Source organism: Pseudonaja textilis, chromosome 17 (assembly GCF_049901715.1).
Source record: "Pseudonaja textilis isolate UNSWEBS1 chromosome 17, rPseTex1.2, whole genome shotgun sequence".
Lineage (NCBI taxonomy): Eukaryota > Metazoa > Chordata > Lepidosauria > Squamata > Elapidae > Pseudonaja > Pseudonaja textilis.
Genome location: NC_142006.1, coordinates 3,171,012 through 3,193,021, shown reverse-complemented (window position 1 = coordinate 3,193,021; position 22,010 = coordinate 3,171,012). Strand labels below are relative to the sequence as shown.

The 22,010-nt window shown below is 49.1% G+C and overlaps 1 protein-coding gene across 7 annotated transcripts in view; it reads left to right on the top strand.

Annotated features, from left to right (window-relative positions):
* GOLGA2 (golgin A2) overlaps positions 1–21,127 on the top strand; it is a 32,297-nt gene extending 11,170 nt beyond the window's left edge. For 4 of the 7 annotated variants that reach the window (XM_026712421.2, XM_026712417.2, XM_026712420.2 and 1 more), the window contains 24 exons: positions 1,243–1,283; positions 1,408–1,471; positions 2,287–2,346; positions 2,832–2,912; positions 4,541–4,579; positions 5,742–5,804; positions 5,957–6,050; positions 6,379–6,485; positions 7,763–7,821; positions 7,968–8,109; positions 9,363–9,455; positions 9,587–9,694; positions 9,783–9,873; positions 10,601–10,950; positions 12,224–12,337; positions 13,369–13,593; positions 14,580–14,679; positions 14,773–14,858; positions 15,146–15,299; positions 15,648–15,715; positions 16,830–16,932; positions 17,871–17,977; positions 18,539–18,710; positions 19,361–21,127. In XM_026712421.2, the coding sequence (XP_026568206.2) occupies positions 1,243–1,283; positions 1,408–1,471; positions 2,287–2,346; positions 2,832–2,912; positions 4,541–4,579; positions 5,742–5,804; positions 5,957–6,050; positions 6,379–6,485; positions 7,763–7,821; positions 7,968–8,109; positions 9,363–9,455; positions 9,587–9,694; positions 9,783–9,873; positions 10,601–10,950; positions 12,224–12,337; positions 13,369–13,593; positions 14,580–14,679; positions 14,773–14,858; positions 15,146–15,299; positions 15,648–15,715; positions 16,830–16,932; positions 17,871–17,977; positions 18,539–18,710; positions 19,361–19,608 (2,769 nt within the window). In that variant the 3' untranslated portion in view covers positions 19,609–21,127. The remainder of the gene's footprint in view (positions 1–1,242; positions 1,284–1,407; positions 1,472–2,286; positions 2,347–2,831; positions 2,913–4,540; positions 4,580–5,741; positions 5,805–5,956; positions 6,051–6,378; positions 6,486–7,762; positions 7,822–7,967; positions 8,110–9,362; positions 9,456–9,586; positions 9,695–9,782; positions 9,874–10,600; positions 10,951–12,223; positions 12,338–13,368; positions 13,594–14,579; positions 14,680–14,772; positions 14,859–15,145; positions 15,300–15,647; positions 15,716–16,829; positions 16,933–17,870; positions 17,978–18,538; positions 18,711–19,360) is intronic. The other 3 variants (XM_087914578.1, XM_087914577.1, XM_026712418.2) reach the window with 1 other exon arrangement.
* Positions 21,128–22,010: the final 883 nt, after the last annotated feature.

The window sequence follows — 22,010 nt, the reverse complement described above, 5'->3', positions numbered from 1 at the left end:
GGCATTTGTGCACAGAATCTTCCTGGAAGCAAAGCATGCGTTATGTTTGTTTATCAAGTCTTATCTGGGATCTGGCGTCTTCCCAACTTTGTGTGTTTGTTATCTTTTGAGTTCTGCAATTCCTTATCCTGCCCTGTCTCGTTAATTGCTGCAGCGTGGTTTGTGTTGGTTTTTATTTATAAGTTATATGTACTTTGGATTCAGACTAAATTTCTTCCCTTTAAAAACTCTTGTTGGGAGAGTTTTTTCTCCAGCCAATGATAACTGGACATTGGGGGCCAAGTTGGAGGAATTAAAGGGGCTTTTGTGACTTTGTTGCTTTTGTGCCACGCCCTTTGGGTCGTCACACTACCTGTACTTGATAAGCTAGAGACAAGTTCCCCGAGGATGGGCTCCGAAAGCTTGGAAGACTAAACCTCTGGTCCCAGGGACCGACCCAGATTGGGTCCTGCAACGTTATCCTGGGAGACCACCCGCCTTCTTTTGTGAAGGTCTCTGTGATGACCTGGGGCACAGAGGCAGCAAAGGCAGCTGACAGTTCAGGCCTCCCCTTCATTGCTCCAAATTGCCCCAAATGCTCCCCATCCCAGAGCAAAGTAATCACACACACACCTCCAGCAGCCCCTGGCTGCAAGTAATCCAGCACCAAGTGGTGAGCACAACAGCTGCAAAGCAAGAAACCCAACAGGGCAAGTTGGGGAGTCCAGGAAGCAAAGGAGCAAGGCAGTTATTCCAGAAAGCCGGAAAGAATGCAAGGAATCCAGGAAAATTCAAACGTCGGCACTCAACACTCTTATGAATTCAGCGTTGGTTCCCTCCCCGCAGCGTCTCCTCAAGTCTCAGTCCCCAAGTGTGCTTTGTGAAGAGGGGCAGGGTGCTCTTCTCCCGAGTAGTTCTCGCCTTCTCTCTCAGGAGGGGATGGTCCTTGCTCATCACCTGAGCTCTGTCTCGTGTTCACTGTTTAACTTCTCTTGGTCATTCTGCCCCGCTTCCTCCCTGCCTATAAGCCGTCCCAATCCTGAAAGGCTCTGGCCTGACTGGGCCTGCTTTTCCCCATTTTCCTCCGAAGCCAACAAAGCCGCCCTCTCGGTCTCCATCGGCTCATCTTCCTCCGATTCAAGCTCTGACATGGGCATGACAGTCTCTCTGCGTCTACCTGTATTTGTTACCTGTATTTACCTCTTTGAAGTATAATCTCGTGGCTTAATCGCGCGTCTCTCTCTCTCTCTCTCTCTTCCACAGATCGGTGACACTGATCATAACACTGTGTTGGATGAAAATAGGTGAGAGATGTTTCTTTGGTTTCACTTTCTACAACAGAAAGACTTTCTCTCCGCTCTTTTCCTGGCCACCGAATAACAGACGAGCGATCCCACCTTCCTTATTAATTCCTCGTCTCTCCTTTAGGTCCCTCTCAACGACGGAGAGTCTCCGCAAACTCTCTGAGCAGTTGAATGGCATGGTCAGCCAGGTAAGAAGCCATCTTTGACTTTTGAGCTTATTTCTTTTATGTAGAATGACATCTCAGAAACAAAGCTTGGAGTTTGGGGTCTTTGGTGCCCTCCAAGCCGGGTTTGTTTCCTTGCAGACGTTTCACAACCCAACTAGGGAACATCATCAGTGCTAGAAGGTAGCACTGGGTAGAAACTTGCTCCCCTCCAGCACTGATGATGTCATCTAGTTGGGTCGTGAAACGCCTGCAAGGAAACAGCCCAGCTCACAAAGCACCAAGGACCCTAGTTCAAGTCCAGTATTCTCTTTTCTTGAAACTTATAAGGATTCCAGATGATCAGAGTTAGGGCAGCTTGACGGTGAAACAATAAAGCAGTTTTGCCATGGGGGTCTGTGGGAAACGTGGGTGAAAAACATTTTCAAAGCTTATCTCAGGGGTCTTCAAACGTGACAGCTTGAAGACTTGTGGACTTCAACTCCCAGAATTCCTCCTCCGGTCATTTTTAGCTCTGGAATTCTGGGAGTTGAAATCCGCAAGGCTTAAAACTTGCCAAGTTTGAAGACTCTTGGCTTATTCCTTTTCAGAAAAGAAAAAAAAGCATTTAAGTAGAGATTGGATCCATGAAAATAGAACGATATTGGAAGGAGAAGGGAATTGGCACAATCAGTCTGTCTGTCTTCAGGGCTCTGAAATGTCCTTCGGCTTATTATTATTATTATTATTTTTATTCTTCAATGGGCTAGAAACAGTCGTGCTCCCATACAAATTGCCTCGATCAGCCTGTGGAAACAGAATCCAGATCCTCACTGCGACCCTTAACCTTTCTTTTGCAGACTACGACTTACATCAACGGAGAAAGCATCTTGCCGCCTGCAGACATGAAAGAGATGGCGGTAGGTCCCCCCTTCCCGCTGGCCCGTTAGCCATTATTTCGTCACCAATCCCTCCAACGATGTGTCGGCCACATACTGCAGCTCCTACAATGCCTTTAAGGAACATGCCGGTTTGTGGGAATTCTGGGTTTTTCCTTCCCTGCTAGGAGAGCTTGGCTTTGAGTTCAAGAGATGTGTCCCCCTTGGCAGGGGAAAAGGCGTAGAATTTGGGCCAACATTTCAGCCCAGTCTCACAAACCGGACTTTTCAAGGTTGCATAGCTTGGTTGACTGCCTTGACGTTGAAATAGGAGTGAAGTTTTTAGGGGGGGCAGTATGTGTTTCAGAGGAAGATGGGTTTGGGGTTCATTTGTTGAGGAGAGGTTGCAGAAAACTACTGAATTTTTCCCTCTTTTTTTTAAAAAAAAACTGTTTTGCCTTTTTTCTCTCTCTCTCCTTTTCTTCTCTTCCTCTTCCACCTCTGGCTGTCTGCATGTGCCCCATCAGGCTCGTTACCAGGAGCTGGCAATAGCTTTTGACTCCAGCAATTTAACAAACAAACAACTCAGTGCAGAGATAGAGGAATTGGTAAGGAACCTAACTAGATCGACTGATTTGGCTTTGGCTGGCTGCTCTTCTCTGCTCTCTGGGCTCCTGTAAGGTCCTCCATCCTTTCGCTGTGCCACAAGACAAGGTGTGCAGTGTGCGTTACTATGAATCAATTAATTGGCATCCTTCAACAGTCACTGTCCTGTTTGGAATTCAGGAATCCCAATTAAAACTTCCGTTCAGGGTTATGTTTCCACACCCAGCCTGTGTGTGAAAAGTTCATTGGCTAATTGCTGACTGAGTATCTCCCCATTAGGTCCTACCGGGCCTAATTTGACATGGAAGTCAGCAAGCAATTCGTTCAGCCCCCACCCCCGGTTGGAGATCAAGTTGACAGGTTAATACTACTAAGAGTTTCATCATCCCTGGAAGTCAGCTCTTCAGCCCTTTAGTAGCAGAGCTGTCAGAAAGGGCCAGCTTGGAAGACAGGCAGAGATTTGCCAGGAGAGAAATTTGCCACAAAATGAAGAAGGATGGGCTGAAGAGAAGCAGCCAAGTAACTTAAGAAACCGCAGGGTTACGCCCACAAGGGGCTTTGGGGGAGAGGGAGAAGTTGTCGGTAAAAAGATCAAAGGAATCCTCGCAGATTTTAATCCTCTAGTCGTCACCGACTCGAGGGGCTGGTGCTCATCTCCCTTTCAAGGCCATCGAGCCAGTGCAGTCCAAAGACATTCCTGCGTTCACGTGGCCAGCATGATGTCTCAGAGTGCTGTTACCTTCCCACCCAAGTGGTACCTATTTATCTACTCGCCTTTGCCTGCTTTTGAACTGCTAGTTTGGGAGGAGCTGAGCCGAGGACGGGAACTCACCCCGTCGCACGGCACTCGGGTCTCAAACCTGGACTGCTAAGTTTTCCAGCCGGAAACCCAGCATCTTAACCCGCTGAGCCACCACGCCGCCCTCGAACCTATAGGCGTAAACTCAATTCATCCCCTCAAATCGGGGAGAGTGGAAACGGGTTCAGATCCTGAAACCCAAGCTCACCCCAAGATAACAGTCCCGGCTCTCCCTCATTTATCCAGTGTCGACTCTTTTCGGCAAGAGCAGATCTTTCTAGGCCCAAATGTAAGATGAGCCCGGCTTCCTGTCCTTCTCTTGTGGCACCGTGAGGAAGCCCACGTGGCTCATCTTGTCTCATGGCTTCTTGCGGCTTCTCTTCCTTCCGTGCAACTAAGGGCTGTTTTCGGGTAGCAAAAGGGGCCTTGCTGTGTTTGAAACCTTCCTCCTTGTCATGTCGCTCTCTCCAGCTTGTCTGCATGCCTTGTTTTTTATTTCCCCCCCCCCTCATTTTTTTCCCTTTGACTTCTCATTCCACCCCCCCCCCCCACTCTGCTGGGTCATGTGTCATACGCTGCCTGTATGTGGAAGTCCCAAAGTCACGTCTTTTCAGGGCCCTTGTGCTGGTCGCTAAACGAATGGTTGTAAGTGGAGGACCCCTGTACCCCCCTCCCCCGAAAGCAGTTCCGTTACAACACGGCAGAGGTTGCGATGCTTCTGCTGGTCCTGGTTTCGACACCCGAGCTGTGTTGCTCCCCACAAAAGCCTTAACACCGCATTGCCTAGCTTCAGAAGTGATCCTCGTTGTCTCCATTTTGTTCCTTGTGCAGAAACAGCAGAACCAAGACGTTGTGAACGAGTTGGAGAAGGTAATGGAGAAAGATATATTCCAGAGATACCAAAAAAATAAAATAAAAATGTTTTATTTTGCTTGCCCCCTGCCTTCTAAACATTGTTGGGAGGGTTTCAACTGCCTTACCTCTAGTTAATTTGAAGACCCTCTAACCCTGCGGACAAGTGAAATTGCATTTACCCTCCGGGGTAGAGGTGTAAAAATTGCAACCTAATTTATACGGATTGGTTTCCCTCCAGTTGTCAATCTGAACAGGTCTTTGAGGCGTGCAGAACAAAACACACTTTTGGGGGGGATTCTTCAATTCCTCACAGTTGTGCGGCTTACCATCAACTCATAGTCATCCTGTTGTTTGCATTCATTTCCTTAACGTAAAAGCTGCTGTTTGCGGCTGTATCAGCTTCTTCAAGATGCAGATAGTTCTGCATTTCTTTTGAACATCGACCGGTTAGTCTGATCAGCTGAGGGGTTTTCTCTTTCTCTTTTGAAAACCTTGTGACTTTTCATTTAGGTTTTTTTTTTTAAATTAGCACAATGTTAGCATGCATTTCCAGGCCAGATATGGATTAGCATGGAAGTGGCGCGGTGGCCTAGAGGCGCAGCTCTCACCTCGCAATCAGGAGGCTGTGAGTTCGATCCTAGGTAGAGACAGATATTTCTTTCCCTGGGGACAATGAGAATATATCTGCTGAACAAAAACTCCGCATTGGCAACAGGGAGGGCATCCAGCCAGTAAACACTCAGCTCCATTTAGTTGCCCAAACTCTACTTGGTAAGGGATTATGGGGTTGTTAAATGATGATATGGGTTAGCATGCCAGCTTAGTAGTAAAAATACAGTGGAACAGAGGCCACTTTCCAAGGATAGTTTCTCAGCCGCTTCACCAGCGTTTCTGAAAAGTTGTTTGTGGAAAGACCGTAGAAAGCTTTGAAATGCTGTGTCTGGGCCAAAGCAGTTCTAGCAATATCTGGATATAACAAAGCAGCGTTTCTCAACCGTGGCAGTTTGAAAATGGGAGGACTTCCAACTCCCTCTGTCTTCAAACTGCCAAGGTTTGAAAGGAAGCCCGTCCATCTCCAAACTGCCACGGTTGAGAAACATGGCGCTAAAGACCGGACAACAGCACGCTAAATTGACCGCCGGTCTGGCTGAAGCATAAATAAATCGTGTTTCCACAGGAGAAGAGGAGCTTTGAGCAGAAGTTTGCGAAGGAGCAAGCCACCCTACGAGAACAATTACAGGTAGGTGCCATATCACCCTCCCCTCCCTGTCCTGGCGGCCTTCTCCAACCCCCAGGAGGAAGCACCTGGTTTTGTGGGAAGCGGTGTTCCGTCACCTGCTGGCTCTCTCAATGTTCCTCGGCTCATCCCGCTCTCCCGGGCTTCCTTTAAAGGTCCACATCCAGACCATTGGCATCCTGGTCTCTGAGAAGTCCGAACTGCAGACAGCCCTCAGCCACACACAGCAGGCCGCCCGACAGAAAGCAGGTGAGCGCTCCTCTCCTGGCCGCCTTCCTTATTCAGTCACCTGGTGGCATTAGAGACCCGGCGTTCTTTTCTTTTTTCCACCTCCTGGGATCCCTTTGTCCCATCTTCAGAGAAATCCAGTCCGACAGGCTTGAATTTAAATGTATCCCAGCTGCATTTCTTTTCCTTTTTGATCCTGGGGTTAGTTGGCTATCAAATCGGGCCCACTTCTGCTTTTCTTAGCAGCCCCGGTGGTAGCTACCAAGCCTCCGGTTGGCATTATGGGGTCGACGTGCGCTTGGATGCCAGCAGCCCTAATCTTGGTTTTTTGTTTTTTTTTCCGGGACAGGGGAAGCTGAGGACCTGGCCGCCCGGCTGCAGTCATCCCGCCAGAGGATCTCAGAAGTAGAATACACCCTCTCCTCTCTCTCCCTTCAGCAGAAGCAGACCGAGAAAGTAAGCGTAGGGCCTTCCCCTCTTCTCTCCTTGCCTTCTTTGACACCGTGGCTTCCTTTTTGGTGAAGTAAGGCCTAGTTCCCTGCCCCAGATGCTTGCAAAGCAAGTAGAAATAAGCTATTATGGTCTGTTGGCCCCTCTGGCAGCCGAATCGGAGGAGGAGGAGGCGTGGAAGTCATGATCCGCATTAGGGCAACCTGAGAGCTCCAAGGGGGAAGAGAGAATGGAGCTGTCAGAGATAGAGATAGAGGCAGAGCCTGGGCTGTCAATCAGTCCTCAGATGGCGAGTCAACAGCCCCCAGGTGGCTGATGAGGAAGAGGAGGAACAGCTGGGTTCAGTGCCTGACATGCAGATGCGCAGAAGGCAGAGGAGAGGAGAGCAGTGGAAATCTATGGGCCGGTCCTTGGGAAGGAAGAGCAGCCGCAACTAGCGCGGCCCCACCCTAGCTAGGGGTTAAAAGGCAGGGGGCAGAGATGAATAGATGTGGCAGACAACTCAGACTTGTTAGCCTGCTGTGAGTAATAAAGGAAACATTTCGTTAACTGCAGAGGGTTTGTCGTGTTTGAGAGCTGTGTGTGAACATAAAGGATTATTTTTTTAAAAAAAAGCTCCGTGGATCACACACACACTTTGCCTTGCCTTTGTCAATCAGCACTCAGATCAGGATAGATTAACTCCAAGGTTAATTTCACACTAGCAATCAAGCAGTAAACAATACCCCAATCAAGAGATCTTAGTCAAAAAAAAACTTCCTTCTCCAGCTAAGACCCTTGTTTGACTCTTTAAGGACAAACGAAAGGGGCATTTAATGCAGACGGAGCTGTTAGCATCTTAGTTGCTCTGGCTATACAAGGCAAAACATTTCCATGGTGGATGAATACTGGTGAATATTCAGCTTTTCCTAGCTGAATTTTGCTTTGGCAGAAGTCAACAGGCTAACGTGCTGTCGGACTATGCATAGCAGTTTATGGGGTCTTGTTTTAATCCACCACCACCACCAAATCCATACTTTTCATTTTTTTCAAAGCAGTTAAGGGAATTGGACCAGCCAGCCAATCTGAATTATTTTATCTAACAACAACAGATGCTGGACAATTTATACAGAATCCATCATTTTGGCCGTTAAGTGCCCATCACAGGAGTGAGAATACCGCAAACTTTTGCAAACTTTCTCATTTAGAGACATTTGTTCCAGTGAAATATTTTTCTCTTTCTCTCTCTTTTTTTTAAAAAAAAAATTGCCTGTTTTGATTGGCTTTTCCTTCTTTGCCCGCAGCACAACAAAGAGCTAGCAAAGGAACGAGATAACCTCAAACTGGAAATGTATAAGCAGGGGTAAGATTCATCTGTCTTTACTTTAGCGTTTAGAGGTGAGATTTGTCGTTTTTTTTTTTTTTTTTGCTTTAGTGTGATTGTTTGCGGTATTGATAGAAATGAAGGAAGGTTTCATTTTGCTCTCTTGGGCTGCTGTCTCTCCCTAGTAAAATCAACGAAGAACTCAAACAGCAGACTTCGGAATTGTCCGAGAAACTGCGCAACCTGATCTCTGAAAATTCAGCCATGAAACTGGATGTAGAAGATTTGCACAAGAAACTGGAAATGGCAGAACTGGTGATTCAGCAGGTATCGGCGTTGTTGTGACTGCAAGTACTCTTTCAGCCATTTTGTTTATAGAGACCGTTCAAAGTTACGATGACCCCTGGGGGGGAAAAATGACTCACAGCCGGTTCTCGCACTGTGAAAACAGTTGCATCATTCGCACGATCACGGAATCCAAAACTTGTGAACTTGACAAGGGGGAAGCTGTATTTCCTTTGTGACTGTGGTGACCCAGGGTGGGATTACAAAACAAACACAGTCACAGAAAACAGGTGAAGCCCCTTTTATTCCTTCACCTTGCTTCCAAGCTCCGAATATTCTTGCCAAAAAAACTCCCACACGGTTACAAGACGAAGGGAAAAAGCAACACAAACCAGGCACGATAAGGGCTGGAGGACGTCCACAGATAACACACACTGGGAAGGACGGCAAAGTCAGAGAGGAACTATAAACTAGAGATATTTACACGCTTTGTTTCCAGCGTTCACCCGTATGCATGTCTGTCCTCTTATTCAGTTGTCACAGTTGCAGTCCATGAAGAGGATCAAGGCCCTGTCCTCCCGAGTAGACGATGTCTCTCCCTTATCCTCTCCTCCCTGCGTGCCCTAGGATGGAGAAGGGATGGGCCTGGGTCCTCCTCTGACTGCCCAGCCGGCCTCTGCCCTTCCCCAGCCTCTTCCACAACCTCCGGAGCCACACTTCCACTCCCTGTCGGTTGTTCCTCCTCTCCCTCAGAGTCAGTCTCCACCAGGGGCATCACAATGACCATTTGATGCAATTCACAAATGCAACAATTTGTTTAATAACCGTGGCAAAAAAGATAAAAATAAAATAAAATAAGGTGCGACTCATTTAACAACTGCCTTACTTAGCAATGAAGTTCTGATCCCAACTGTGCTCGTAAGTGAAGAGCTAATTTGTATTTGTACCTTTGTTTTTTCCTGCCTGGGTGTAAAACCTTGCTTTGCCACATTAAATTTTTGTGTTGTTGGATAGAGCCCATTGTTCAAGTCTGTCAAGATCTTTTTGGATCCTGATTTTTTTTTTCCTGGGGCGTTGACTCCTTGTAGTCTCCCCCCCCCCAAAAAAAAAACACACCCCTGTATGAAATAGGCTATGCTAAGCCACCTGAGTCTCCCTAATTCACTACTGTAATTAATGCACCACCTGGAGCCCACCTTGACAAATCTCTCCTGGACAAGGGGAGGAGAAGAAGGTGGATCAAAAAGGACTTGGATAATTGTGTGGTGTTGTTGTTTTTTAAACCCCTCTGCTAGTTTTCAAGCCAGCCAGGGATCTCAGATGCTACTGCTCAGCAGTTGCAGGCCGCACTGGAGGAAAGAGCCAACTTAGAAAGCCAAATAGCCCAGGTAAGGTGGATGTCCAGAGGGGATGCCTTCAAAAGAAGGCTGTGGGATTTGGCCTTGATGGCAGCTGTCAGTCATCCATCTGACTCGCACTGCCCGACTCTTATTCTCTTTCCTTCTTCCTGGCGGAGCAGCTGTCAGAATCCTTGCAGAAACTGCAGGCCGAACGAGATCAATACGTCCTGCGTCTGAAGGAGGAAGGGAACATCTGGCAGCAGCGGGTTGAGCTCCTCTCCGAGCAGGTAAGGACTATACCTGTGAGATTCTTTGGGGGATCTCTAATGGTTTTGGAGGTTGCCCTTCAAGCTGGTACACCTGGGCTTCCCGCAGGTCCGGACTCTGATGGGAGAGAAAGAAGTCAGTGAGACTCGGATTGGGGAGTTGGAGACGAACCTCTCGGAGCTGCTCAGCAGTCAGTCAGGTAAATGCCAGCGTTCGCAACTGCCTCCTTTCGGTCACCCGACTCGCCCCACCCATTTTCTAAAATTGGGGCGTGGCGGCTCAGTGACTTAATGACGCTGGAGATGGTCTTTGCTCCAAGCAGTTCAAGTCCCAGCACCGTGTGAGTTCCCGTCACTCACCTCCGCTCCTGCCCAGCTAGCCGTTCGAAAGCGTGTTCTGTGCGAGTAGATAAATAGGTACCCGTTCAGCAGGGAGAGAAGCCGGCGCTTTATGCGGATGGTTAGAATCCTGCCGGCTCTGGACCTTCTCCGTTGCAAGGCCCGTTTGCATGGCGGCTTTGGCCTCAGAGGACGCTGCAGGAAAGCCGTTCCGTTTTTCTTTCTGGTGCGGAACTAGCTTGCCCCGCTCTGGCGCACCTTGGGAAAGGCGCCAGCGTGAACCAAACAGATAGCAGCCTTAGGCAGCCGAACTACTACTCTGCACTAGCGCTGTAGTCTCCTGAGAAACGTATCATTGCCATATGCTAAAATAAATCTTCTAAATCCAGCAGTCTTTCCTTCATACGTCCCTAGCTCGGTGGAAAGATCCCTCCGCTGCAGCATGTTGGGTGCTTGCTCCTAGATGGTGCTCAGGGACCGGAGGGTGGGAAGCTCTAGAGAACCATCTAGGCTTGCCGTTAGAGTTGGCTTGATCCTAGGATGTTCGCCGTAAATAAGCCACCTTTCTTCCCCCACCGGGTTCCATAGCGGTGAAAGCCCAGGAAACTCCGCCTGCTCCTGCCACCCCGGGGCCCTCGCCAACGGAAGCGCGCCTTCAAGAGGAGTTGGCTCAACTGGAGAAGGAGAAGGAGGAGCTACTGGACCGATGGCAGACCCAGGTGCGAGACAATGGGCAGCTTAGCCAGCTCAACCAGGAGCAGGAGGAGCGGCTCCAAGAGCTGGAGAAGGCCCTACAGCGCTACAGCGAGGAGGCCGTGGACAAGCAGCAGATCCTGGAGAACATGCAGAGCGACAAAGCTACCATCAGCCGGGCCTTGACGCAGAACCGGGAGCTGAAGGAGCAGCTGGCGGAGCTGCAGAACGGATTCGTCAAACTGGTGCGTTTCTCCCTCGTCATCTCCCGAAGGCCAAGGCATAGTCCTCGGGTTATGACCGTAATTGGAGCCTCATGCCCAAAACTCCAGACAGCAGAGAGCAGGGGTAGTTTTGAGCCTTCCAAATTTAAACCCTGAATTTTGATCCCGGGGACTGTGTTTTATAACTCTGCCCGCCTATTTATAGAGGGGAAGTCTAAAAGATTCTTGCTTAGGTGTGTTACGTTTCTTCACTCCCCCCACCCCCACCCCACCAAAAAATCCCTCAAGGTAGCCACTAAATAGCAACAGCAATAGCACTTAGACTCATATACCACTTCACGGGGCTTTTACCGCCCTCCATAAGCGCTTTAACAGAGTCAGCCTCTTGCCCGCAACAATCTGGGTTCTCATTTTACTTACTTTGGAAGGATGGAAGGCTGAGTCAACCTTGAGTTGGTTAGGATGAAACTGCTGGCTAGGGGCAGAGCCTGCAATACTGCATTCTAACTACTGTACCACCACGGCTCTTAGATAAATACTAGATGGATGGATGGATGGATGGACGGGCAGACAGATGATAGATATAGACAGACAGAAAGACTGACATAGAGATAGATCAACAGCAATAGCATTTAGACTTATATACCACTTCACAGTGCCCTCTCCAAGTGATTTGCAGAGTCAGCCTTTTGCCCTCAACAATCTGGGTCCTCATTTTACCCACCTTGGAAAGATGGAAGGCTGAGTCACCCTGGAGCTGGTCGGGATTCAATCTGCCAAATTGCAGGCAGCCGGCAGGCAGCAGAAGGAGCCCGCAGTACTGCCTTCTAACCACTGCGCCACCGAGGCTCTTAAACATCTCTCATTGGTTTGATTTGGGTACAGGTAGTCCTCGACTTAACAACAGTTTGCTTAATGACCGTTCGAAATTACGACGGCATTGAAAAAAAAGTGACTTGTGACTGTTTTTCACGCTTATGACCGTTATAGCACCCCCACGGTCACGGGATGCTTGGCAACTGACTCATGTTTGTGACGGTTTCGGTGTCCTGGCGTCACAGTGATCCCTTTTTGCGACCGTCAGACAAGCCAAGTCCATGGGGGAAGTCAGGTTCACTTAACAACCACGTTACTAATTTAACAGTTGCAGCGATTCACTTAACGAATGGGACAAGAAAAGTCGTAAAACGGGGCGAAGCTCCCTTAAACACATTTTTCACTCGGCAGCATAACCTTTTTGGCTCAACGGGGGTCGTAAGTATTTCCCTCAAACCTTCCTTCCTTCTGCTTTCAGACCAACGAGAACATGGAGATCACAAGCGCCTTGCAGTCTGAACAGCACGTGAAGAAGCAGCTGGCCAAGAAATTGGGCGAACTCCAGGAGAAGCTGGTGGACTTTAAGGAGAAGGCAAGGCTCTTTGGACTTCAGAGTCCAGTCCGGCTCTTCCGCTTTTATCCTGGGAGCAAAATTATCTTCCACAGGTGGCTCTTGATTTTGGGGGGAGGGGGGGCGGGTTAGGCTGCTTAGCGCAGCTTCCTGACACGGGAATTTGGAATTTCTTGACTAAGCGGGACTCTAGCTCCTTGCTCTCAAGCCATTGGTTTCAAAAGCACCCTTGGTCGATTGTCACTGCAACCCTCCGTCTTAAATAAAGAAATAACTATTACAGAGTTGGAAGGGACCTTGGAGGTCTTCTAGTCCAACCCAGGAGACCCTATCACATTTTAGACAAATGTTTATCCAACCTCTTCTTAAAAACTTCCAGCATTGGAGCATTTACAACTTCTGGAGGCAAGTGGTTCCACTGATTAATTGTTCTAAGGGTGAGCAAATTCTACCTTAGTTCTAAGTTGCTTCTCTCCTTGATGAGTTTCCATCCGTGGCTTCTTGTCCTGCCTTCTGGTGCTTTGGAGAATAGCTTGACTCCCTCTTCTTTGGGGCAGCCCCTCAAATATTGGAACACTGCTATCATGTCACCCCCCCTGGTCCTTTCAATCAATCTAGACCTACCCAATTCCTGCAACTGTTGAGTCATCCAATTCAACTTTTGCAATGGGCCTCAGTGTTGGCCCCTTTAAGATAGGTGGGCTTCAACTCCCAGAGTTCCATGGTGGCTGGGAAGCCCTGGGAATTGAAGTCCACCTCTCTTAAAGTCGCCAAGGCTGAGCCACTCTGGTCTAGATTTTGAGGGGAAGCAAAATTGATCACCTTCAACACGAAATCGTGGCTGAGACGCCCTCAAACTGGGGAGAACTGGTTTTTTGGGGGGGGGGAAGAAGCTTGGGGAGGCAATAGGTCACCCCTTCCTTAATCAGGTTTAAGATTGATCTTAGTGATGCTGTCAGGAGAGCTTGGCCTTCTGTCCATAGTTATGGGAGATGGTGGGAAGGCGTGTTGTTGGAGTAGATCTTCGTTCACTGGGCCTTGTTCCGTCCAAGATGGATCAGAAGACCCACGAAGCTCAGGACTTCCAGGACCAGAGGGATCAGTATTTGGCCCACCTCCAGCAGTACATCGCAGCCTATCAGCTACTCACCGTTGAGAAGGAGGAGCTGCACAAGAAGTACCTCCTGCAGACCCAGCTGATGGACCGACTGCAGCACGAGGAAGTTCAAGGCAAGGTGAATGCCGAGATGCACTTCAAAGAGCTTCAGAAAGCTAAGGTGAGCCCTGCAGGTTTGACCTCTGGATTCTCTTTCGGGAAAGCCAACAGAGAGATCTGGCTAGCACTGATGAAGTTCCCTAGTTGGGTCATGAAACGTCTGCACGAAAGCAGCCAAGCTCAGAAAGCACCAAGGACCCCCATACTCCTCCTCCTCCTTTTTCCTTTCTCCTCCTCTTCCTCCCCACAAACCCCACCCCCTTCTAGTACTGATGAGGTTCCCTAGTTGGGTCATGAAACGTCTGCACGAAAGCAGCCAAGCTCAGAAAGCACCAAGGACCTCCACGGTTAGATCTAAGCTTGACAGCATCTGCACTATCCAGATTCTCTCTTAACAAGTGGAAGTTGATGGTTGCAAAGGGTTGACGTGCCTTCAGATGGCGCTCTCCGTCTTTTCTTCAGTGCAGGGATATTATTGGGCCTTTGCCAGCCATCATCTCGTGTAGGAAGTCAACCTGAGAAAGGGCTGCTAGGTTGAAAAAAAGCAATCAACTTCCAGCTTGAGTATCCAAATAAAAATCCAGTTCTGAAAAGCTTACTGTCTATTGAAAACATAGCATAGGAATGGTGAGGTAAAACTGTGAATTTCGAAGGCACTAGTTCACAGTATTATACAATGAATTTCCCAAGCCAATTCCGTAGACGGTATAAAAAGGTTCTGGTTGTTATGAGAACCATCCGCCGCCTTCTGCACACCTGTCAATCTGACCTTGGAATGTTTCCTGAGTCTGCCAAGCTCTGGTGGAACTGCAGAAGTCTCGTTTCTTCAAATTAATCCGCTCGTAGTCAACATCCCTCTTACTCCAATGACAGGTTGGAACAAAGAGGCCCGTAGCTGTCCACGCCTCTTTGACACCGACTTTGGTGAAAACAGGAAAATTTTTAGAGATTCCTAGTTTTCCTTCAGAAATGTTGCGGGAGTCATTTTTGACCTCCTGATGCGAAGTTGGAGCCGTTGTTGAAAAAGTCCTTCCTTGTCCCCAACAGAAAACCCTGGAATCCTTTTCTAAGGAGAACAAGGAGCTTCAAGCCCAGGTCACCCAACTCATGGCTGAACTGGACGAAAGGATGCTGCCCAGGGCCCAAGGTGAGTAAGGTTGGGATGGGGAAACCAAGGCCGGACCGTCCGATCCCAGCTAAGGTCATCATCCCTGCCCTCTTCTCTCGTGCGGCTTTGCAGGGGATGGCGTGGAAGCAGCCGAGTTCGTGGACTCGAGGACTTCTCAGCTCAGCATTCCGGAGGATTTTGAGAGTAAAGAGGAAATGGTGAGCCCCTCCGTTCTCCTCCCTCGCCGCTCGCGCTCACTCGGTTGCCTGGTTGGCCATCTCGAGAGCGGTGCAACAGGCACGAGGGCCACTCCAAGCCATAAGTTGCTTTTTCCAAGGCTGTCGTAATTACGGCCCGTTAAACCAACGGTTGTAAGTCGAGACGAGGACAGCCTGGGCTGGAAGGTAGCCTGGTCCTCAATCCCTGCCCCCTCGGGGCCGCAGAGTTTGAAGTGTGAAATTTAGTCGTGCCGCCCCACTCAAATCGCCTAGCCTTCCTTTCCTAGGTGGCTTTCTTGACCTCCGCCGTGTCCCAAGCGGAGGGCGAGCGCGAAGAGATCAGACACCAGCTGATGGAAAAGAAAAGGCAATGCAGAGAGCTGCTGCAGCAGATAGCTAGCCTCAAGAAGGAGCATCAGCTGCAGCTCACATCCACAGGAGGTAAGAGACCCGCACTTGGGAGGCCCACAACGGCCACTCCAGCTGGGGGAGAAGGTCTGCCTCCCCGCAAAATATCTGAGGCTAAAATTCCATAGCAAGAAGACGGGGGGCCAGAGTTTATGAGACCATTCCCCCATCCACCCCAGTCATGGTGCAATCCTGGCACACGTATTTAATGCCGGCATGTTGCTCCTAAGCTTGGGCCGAGGCTCGTGAGGAGGGGAATTAGGGGAATCACCGGAACCCTGACAGGAGACCCCACTCCCCCCTTCCCCGCCCACCTGCCTCCTCGGGCTGTGGTTCGGCGTGCTCCTGTGGCACTCTCAACTCTGCGTCTCACCCTTTCAGGCTCCGATGCTGATTCGGTTCCAGGAGAGGTTCACGAAGCCTTAAAAACCGCCATGGAGAAGCTGCAGGTGAGCCTTTCCGGGGGTGGGGAGGGGGGACCAGGACTCCGGATATTGACATTAGGGTAACTCTGGGGCCTGTGATGCTCTCTGAGCTGGGTGGGTTTTCTTGCCGACATTTCATGACCCGACTAGGTAACGCTATCAAAAGCTAGAAGGGAAGAGAGAACAAACGCCACGTCTTTCTAACATTGATGCTGTTACCCAGTTGGCGAATGAAATGTTTTCAAGAAAAACAATCAAGCTCCGCGAGCGTGAAGGACCACACAGTCGTCATTGTCCTCCTCTTCCTCCCACACCCCCCATTCCCTCCTAGTACTGATGATGTTCCCTACTTACTGTCTAACTCGTAAAACATTCCTATGCCCGTTTTCAAGTTGCCATAAACAAGGGTGGGGGGAGAGAAACCTGAAGAAGCAACAGGGCAGTTTAAAACCAGAAGTACATTCCACCCTTATCTTACAAAGGTTGTAGCCTAGGCTACCGGATCTTCTGCCTGCAAAAGTCTTTAATTGGAGAACATGATTGATGACACCCAGCAGGTGATTGTGCTCCATTGGAGAATCTGATTTATGATACACCTAGGGAGGGGGGGGGGGAGACAGGGTCACAGGTGACTCTGAATTACGTATGTCAGAGTTGGCTTCATTTAGGTCAATGCCGACATGTTGCTCCTAATAAATCCTTGGAGGTTTTTTTTTAATCTTGGCTCGAGGCTCATGATTTAATTAGGGCAATCGCCGGAACCCTGACAGCAAGGGTCACGAGACAGACCACCAAGCTCAGAGAACCCCTCAGTTCAACCGCTGAGCTACAAATATTCTTTTCTGTTATGATAACTGAATTATCTTCGCCCAGGATAAATTCCATGTGCTAGAAAGCTCCCATTTTTAAATAATCACAACTCATTGTCATTGTCCCCTGTTACCTTTCAAGAACCGCTGGGTCTCTGCTTGAAGGCCCGTTTCGAAAACCTGCTTCTCAGTGAAAGCGACGGAAGCGCTTTCCCTCCCGTAATTGATCTGTTCCCGGAAGGAAGCTCCCAGAGAAGGGTTCAAAGAACAGCTTCCTCAATTAGCATCCTTCACCCACGCAGTCTCCTTTCTCTTGCTCCACCTTGTAGCTCCGATTCACGGACCTGATGCGTGAGAAGGCAGAGCTGAAAGAGCGCGTGGAAGAACTGGAGCACCACTGTATCCAGCTGTCCGGAGAAACAGACACCATAGGTAACCCTGAAACATCTGTGCGACCGTTTTAGCCGTTAACTAAAACTAGCGTGATATCATTTTTGTTTGAACTTGGGGCCCTATCTAACACAACGAAACTCAGTGGTGAAACAAAAAGGAAGGTTCTACGTTTCGGCAAGGAAAATCAAATGCGCCGGTGTAATATAGGTGGTACTGGCCTCAATAGCAGTAACTGCTAGAGCGACCTTAAGAATCCTAGCGGGCAACCATTTAAATATGAGCCAGCCATGTGGAGCAGCCACCGCCAAAAAAGCCAAGGCAGTTCCAGGCTGCATAAACAGCAAGATGCAATCAAGATCACGTGAAGGGTTGACGCCAATTTATAAGGCCTTCATAAGGCCACACTGCATTCGATACCGCATTTTGGTCGCCATGATGTAAAGATGTTGAGACTCTAGAAAGAGTGCAGAGAAGAGCAACCCAAGATGACTAGGGGACTGGAGGCTAAAACTTATGAAGAACTTAGAGTTGAAGGAACTGGGTATGTCTAGTTTATTGAAAAGAAGGACTGGGGGTGACATGATAGCAGCCTTCCACTATCTCAGGGGGCTGCCCCAAAGAAGAGGGAGCCAAGCTATACTCCAAAGCACCTGAAGGCAGGACAAGAAGCAACAGGTGGAAATTAATCAAGGAGAGAAGCAACCTATAACTAAGGAAAAATTTCCTGGCAGAACAATTAATCAGTGGAACAATTTGCTTCCAGAAGTTGTGAATGCTCCAACACTGGAAGTTTTTAAGACGAGATTGGACAAGCATTTATCTGAAATGGTCTGCCCGAGCAAGGGGTTGGACTAGAAGACCTCCAACTCTGTTATTCTGTTCAAAGTGTTGGCCCAAGTTGGAATGGATGAAGGGAACCCCTCAGCTCTGGGCTTGTATATTTATTCCCACCCTGGTTGTCTCTCCTAACCCTGCAGGTGAATACATTGCCCTGTACCAGAGTCAGCGAGCGATTCTCAAACAGCGCCACCGGGAAAAAGAAGACTACATCAACCGCCTGGCTCAAGACAAGGAGGACATGAAGGTCAGGCCAAAATCCACGAAACCCGGGCCGTTCCCATCAGGATTGGGACCCTGTCAAGTCGAGCGCAACCCAGGCGATACCTAGACTGCATCCATCTCTCCTTTTGCCACCGTCGGTCCTTATTTAAAGCATGGTGTCTCAGTTCGGGGCTACGGACAGTAACCCCTGGAGGGCTGTGAGTCTCTGCTTTGAAGAGCTGGCCTGCTAAGGGAGAAATTAGTTCCTTTGGAGTTCTCTGTGTGTGTGTGTGTGTGTGTGTGTCCCTGTGTATCACTGTTGTGTACGTGGGTGGGTGCGTATTGCTGCTGTCTTTCTACTCCTAGAATGAAGGCCCCCTGTTCCTTCCCCAAGTAGCTTTTCGAGCGACTTAGCAGATATGCCAAGAGAAGTGCGATAGACGGTGAAGCGGAAGACTCACGAGGACTAGCCCCTTAGCATTCCTAGCTCAGCTACAGGAAGTGGGGGAAGGGGACTTCCTCACAGGGCGAAGGAAGCCTTTGGTGCACTGGGAGGCCCCCTGTGCTCTTCTCCATTTAGGCTCCTTGTTTCTTTTGGTTGCAGATGAAGTTACAGGAGCTGCACGAACTGGTGATGCGCTTGGTGGGCGAGCGGAACGATTGGTACACCAAGTACATGATAGCCACACAGGCTGGGGAGCTCCAGCCCGGGCACAAGAGGGAGGCCAGCGCTCAGGCAGATGGCGTCTTCGAACCCAACGCTCCCAGGGTGGCAGGTGAGAGGCAGGAAACCGGGGAGGGGGAAGGATTCCTTGGAAGGGCCCAATCCTGGTAAAGACCCTGCTGTAGCCCCCATACCTGGGCTCCTGTCCGCTACCCCTTCCTCCTCCCGCTCTATCATTACCTGGCAGGGGGAATTCTGGGAGTTGAAGTCCACACGTCTTAAAAGCGGCTCAGGTTGAGAAGTGCAACTTTTAAGGTGCTCAGGTCATCCTTGACTTAGACACTTTTTTTAGCGACTGTTCAAAAGGCGCTGAAAAAAACGAATCAGGACTGTTTTTCACACTTAACGACCATTGCAGTGTTCCTGCGGTCACATGATCCAAATTCAGGCGCTTGGTTCACATTTATGCCAGTCGTAACATCCCGGGGGAGGGGTGTGTCACGTGATCCCCTTTGGTGGCCTTCTAGCGATCAGAATCCACGGGGAAGCCGCATCCTCTTCGCAACCGTGAACCACAGCGACTCGCTCAACCACTGTGGCGAGAAAGGCCGTAAAGCGGGGCAAAACCCCCTTAACCGAGATCTCCTTTGCCAACCTTAAATTCTGGGGTCGTAAGTCAAGGGTTATCTGGTCAACTCCACCGCTGAAGCCCCATTTCTCTCCTCCCTCTCACTCCCCCGCCCCCCCTTTTCTGCCTTCCAGACCTGCGAGAAGTGAGCCTGGCGGACGAGGCCGAACTGGACGCCGTCCCTTCACAACCCCACCCATCCCATGGCGACCCCCAGGGCCCCCAGCCCGCTCCTCGGGACCCCACGGCCCAGCAGATCCTGCGGCTCCTCCGCGAAATCCAAAACCCGCAGAATCGGGCGGGGCCCCTCTCGGAAAGCCCGTGCATCCCCTTTTTCTATCGGGTGGACGAAAACGACGAAGTGAAACTCCTGGTGGTTTAACCGGGAAGGGACGTCAAGGGCTCCAGGGGAGTCGGGTGGGGTGGCCGGACACGTCTTGGGTGGGCCGCGCTTTTTGCGCTGGCTGCGATTCACGCCATCATCCAGTAAAGCTCAGAGTTTTACGCCACCCAACCGCCCATTGGTTCCTCCCGTTCACGGCCTGCGAAGTTTAATTCTCTCTACCAACGGTTGCGTAGCCTCTTCCCCCCCCCCACCTTCGGTTATTTCGTCTTTCTTTAGATCCGATTTTACGCCCTTCTTCTGAAATCGTCCTCTCCCTTTTAACTCGCACGATCCACTTATCCGCCCCCTGTCCTTGCCCTTCCCAAGAGTTATCCGGCTGCCTTTCTAGCGAAACACCGTCTCTTCCCCCTTGTCCCAAATCCCCTTGTTCAGTTACCACATTTGGAGGGTCTCCAGGTCTGCTTGGAGCCGGACGGTTTTTGCGGGGAGGGGAATAAAAGCTGCGGGGTTTTTTTGTGTTTTTTTTTTAAACTGGACGTACGTTTGCATTAAGAGGTGGAGGGTTTTATTTATTCTTCAAAGATGCAGTAGGCGAGCTCAGAAAAAGGAATAGACTTATTTCAACCGTCTAGATACTTTTAAATATATTTTGATGGTTGTCGGTTTCTCTCTTCTCCATGTGGAGCTAGACGAAGAATTCACTTTATTGTGAGAGTGTGAAGCAGTGAAGCGGTTTGGTTGAAGTTGGTGGTGACTTGGTGCGCGTGGCGCAAGATCCCGTTTTAGAAGGACAACGGCACGTGTGTAACCAAAAAGAAAGAAAGGATTAGGCGGCGACCCAGCGGTCTCGATTTTAGCGTGGGTTTCTGCTCCCGGGAAAGAGGCACCAGTGAAGTTGCGTTTTGCACAAGTTTTCCTCCTGGGACAGCTTGCTAGGAAAGAGTTTTTTAGGAAAGGAGTTTGAAAACCATAAGAAATTTCCGCTCCAATTTTCTAGCAAAACCGCACGTAGACTACCCACCCTCTTTCCAGGTTGTAAGGCAGAAGGAACTGGACCACCCATAAAACCTGGACAATTTTCCACCATCAGTGTTACAATTCTTCCCTCGGTGCGTGTTAGGTCAGGAGGCTGGCAAAAGTGGGCTTGCGAGCCGCTGTTGGCACAAGTGTACATATTGTATCTGTGTAATATTTTGTACATACCTTGAATAATAATAATAATAATAATAAAAAGAGAGAGAATAAAGCCACAGGCAGCATTTTTCTGGCTGCCGGAAGACTACCCTAGTAATCTTGTATGATATTTGGAAAAAATAAAATAAAATAAAATAAGAAATTAACTTTAGTTGATGTGGGTGGGGCAAAGCAGGACAGGAATGTGATTTACTGTAGAATATTATTCCATATTTATTAGGTGTGGGGTTTTCGGCGGGAAATGGGGAAAAGCAAAGCGAAGGAAGGAAAAACAAAGTGAACTCTCGCGTTCTGTTGCCGAGACAAATTATATCCTGTTATTAAAGAAATTGATCTTTCTGAATAAATCCGTTTCACTTCATCGACGTTGTATGTTGCTCTTCTGTCCATCAGAAGCATCGGAGGGGGGTGGGGGTCGTGCATCCGGAAGGGCATTATCATTTAGTGACTGTTTGAAATTACAAGGGCGCTGAAAAAAAAAAGGGTGATTTATGATCAGTCTTCTCACTTCACAGCCGTTGCAGCATCCCCATGGTCCGGGGGATCAAAATTCAGTCTTTCGGAAACTGGTTCATATTTATGACGGTCGCAGCGTCGCAAAGTCACGCGATCCCCTTTTGCCACCTTTCAAGAAGCAAAAGTCAACGAGGAAGCCGGATTCGCTTAACAACGGGGTTACTAATTTATCGACCGGGGCGATTCACTTAACAACTGCGGCAAGAAAAGTGGAGCAAAACTCACTGAACCAATGTCTGTCTTAACAACAGAAATGTTGGGCCCAATTGTCGTAATTCGAGGACTACATTATCCCCCCCCTTTTTTTTTGAAGGAAAAGAAAAAGAAAAAATTAAGTGGAAAAAAGTGGTGTTTGTGTTCATACATTCCCTTTGAGATTTTAAAGAACCATCTGTTCCTTCGGTTGTGTTACTTATGGTTGTGAAATCGCTTTAGTTGTGTGTTTGGCTGCTGTGTGCGGTGTGGGTTTTGTTTTGTTTTCCTCAAGACTGGATCTGGTGTAATTTTGGCTTGTTATTTTTTGGCATGAGAACTACTGAAAAAGGAAACTTCGGTTTAACCCACGGGAATGTGAACTGAAGTGACCCCGAGTTAATTTAGATTGATCCTCAGATCTTTGCAACTTTTATTTTGCAATCTGGCTTGTTGTAGTTAAGCTACTCCCATTAATGGCTGTGTTCACGCAACATGTTTGGTCCAGTTGCCAAGTTAAACTGCTTTGCAACGAT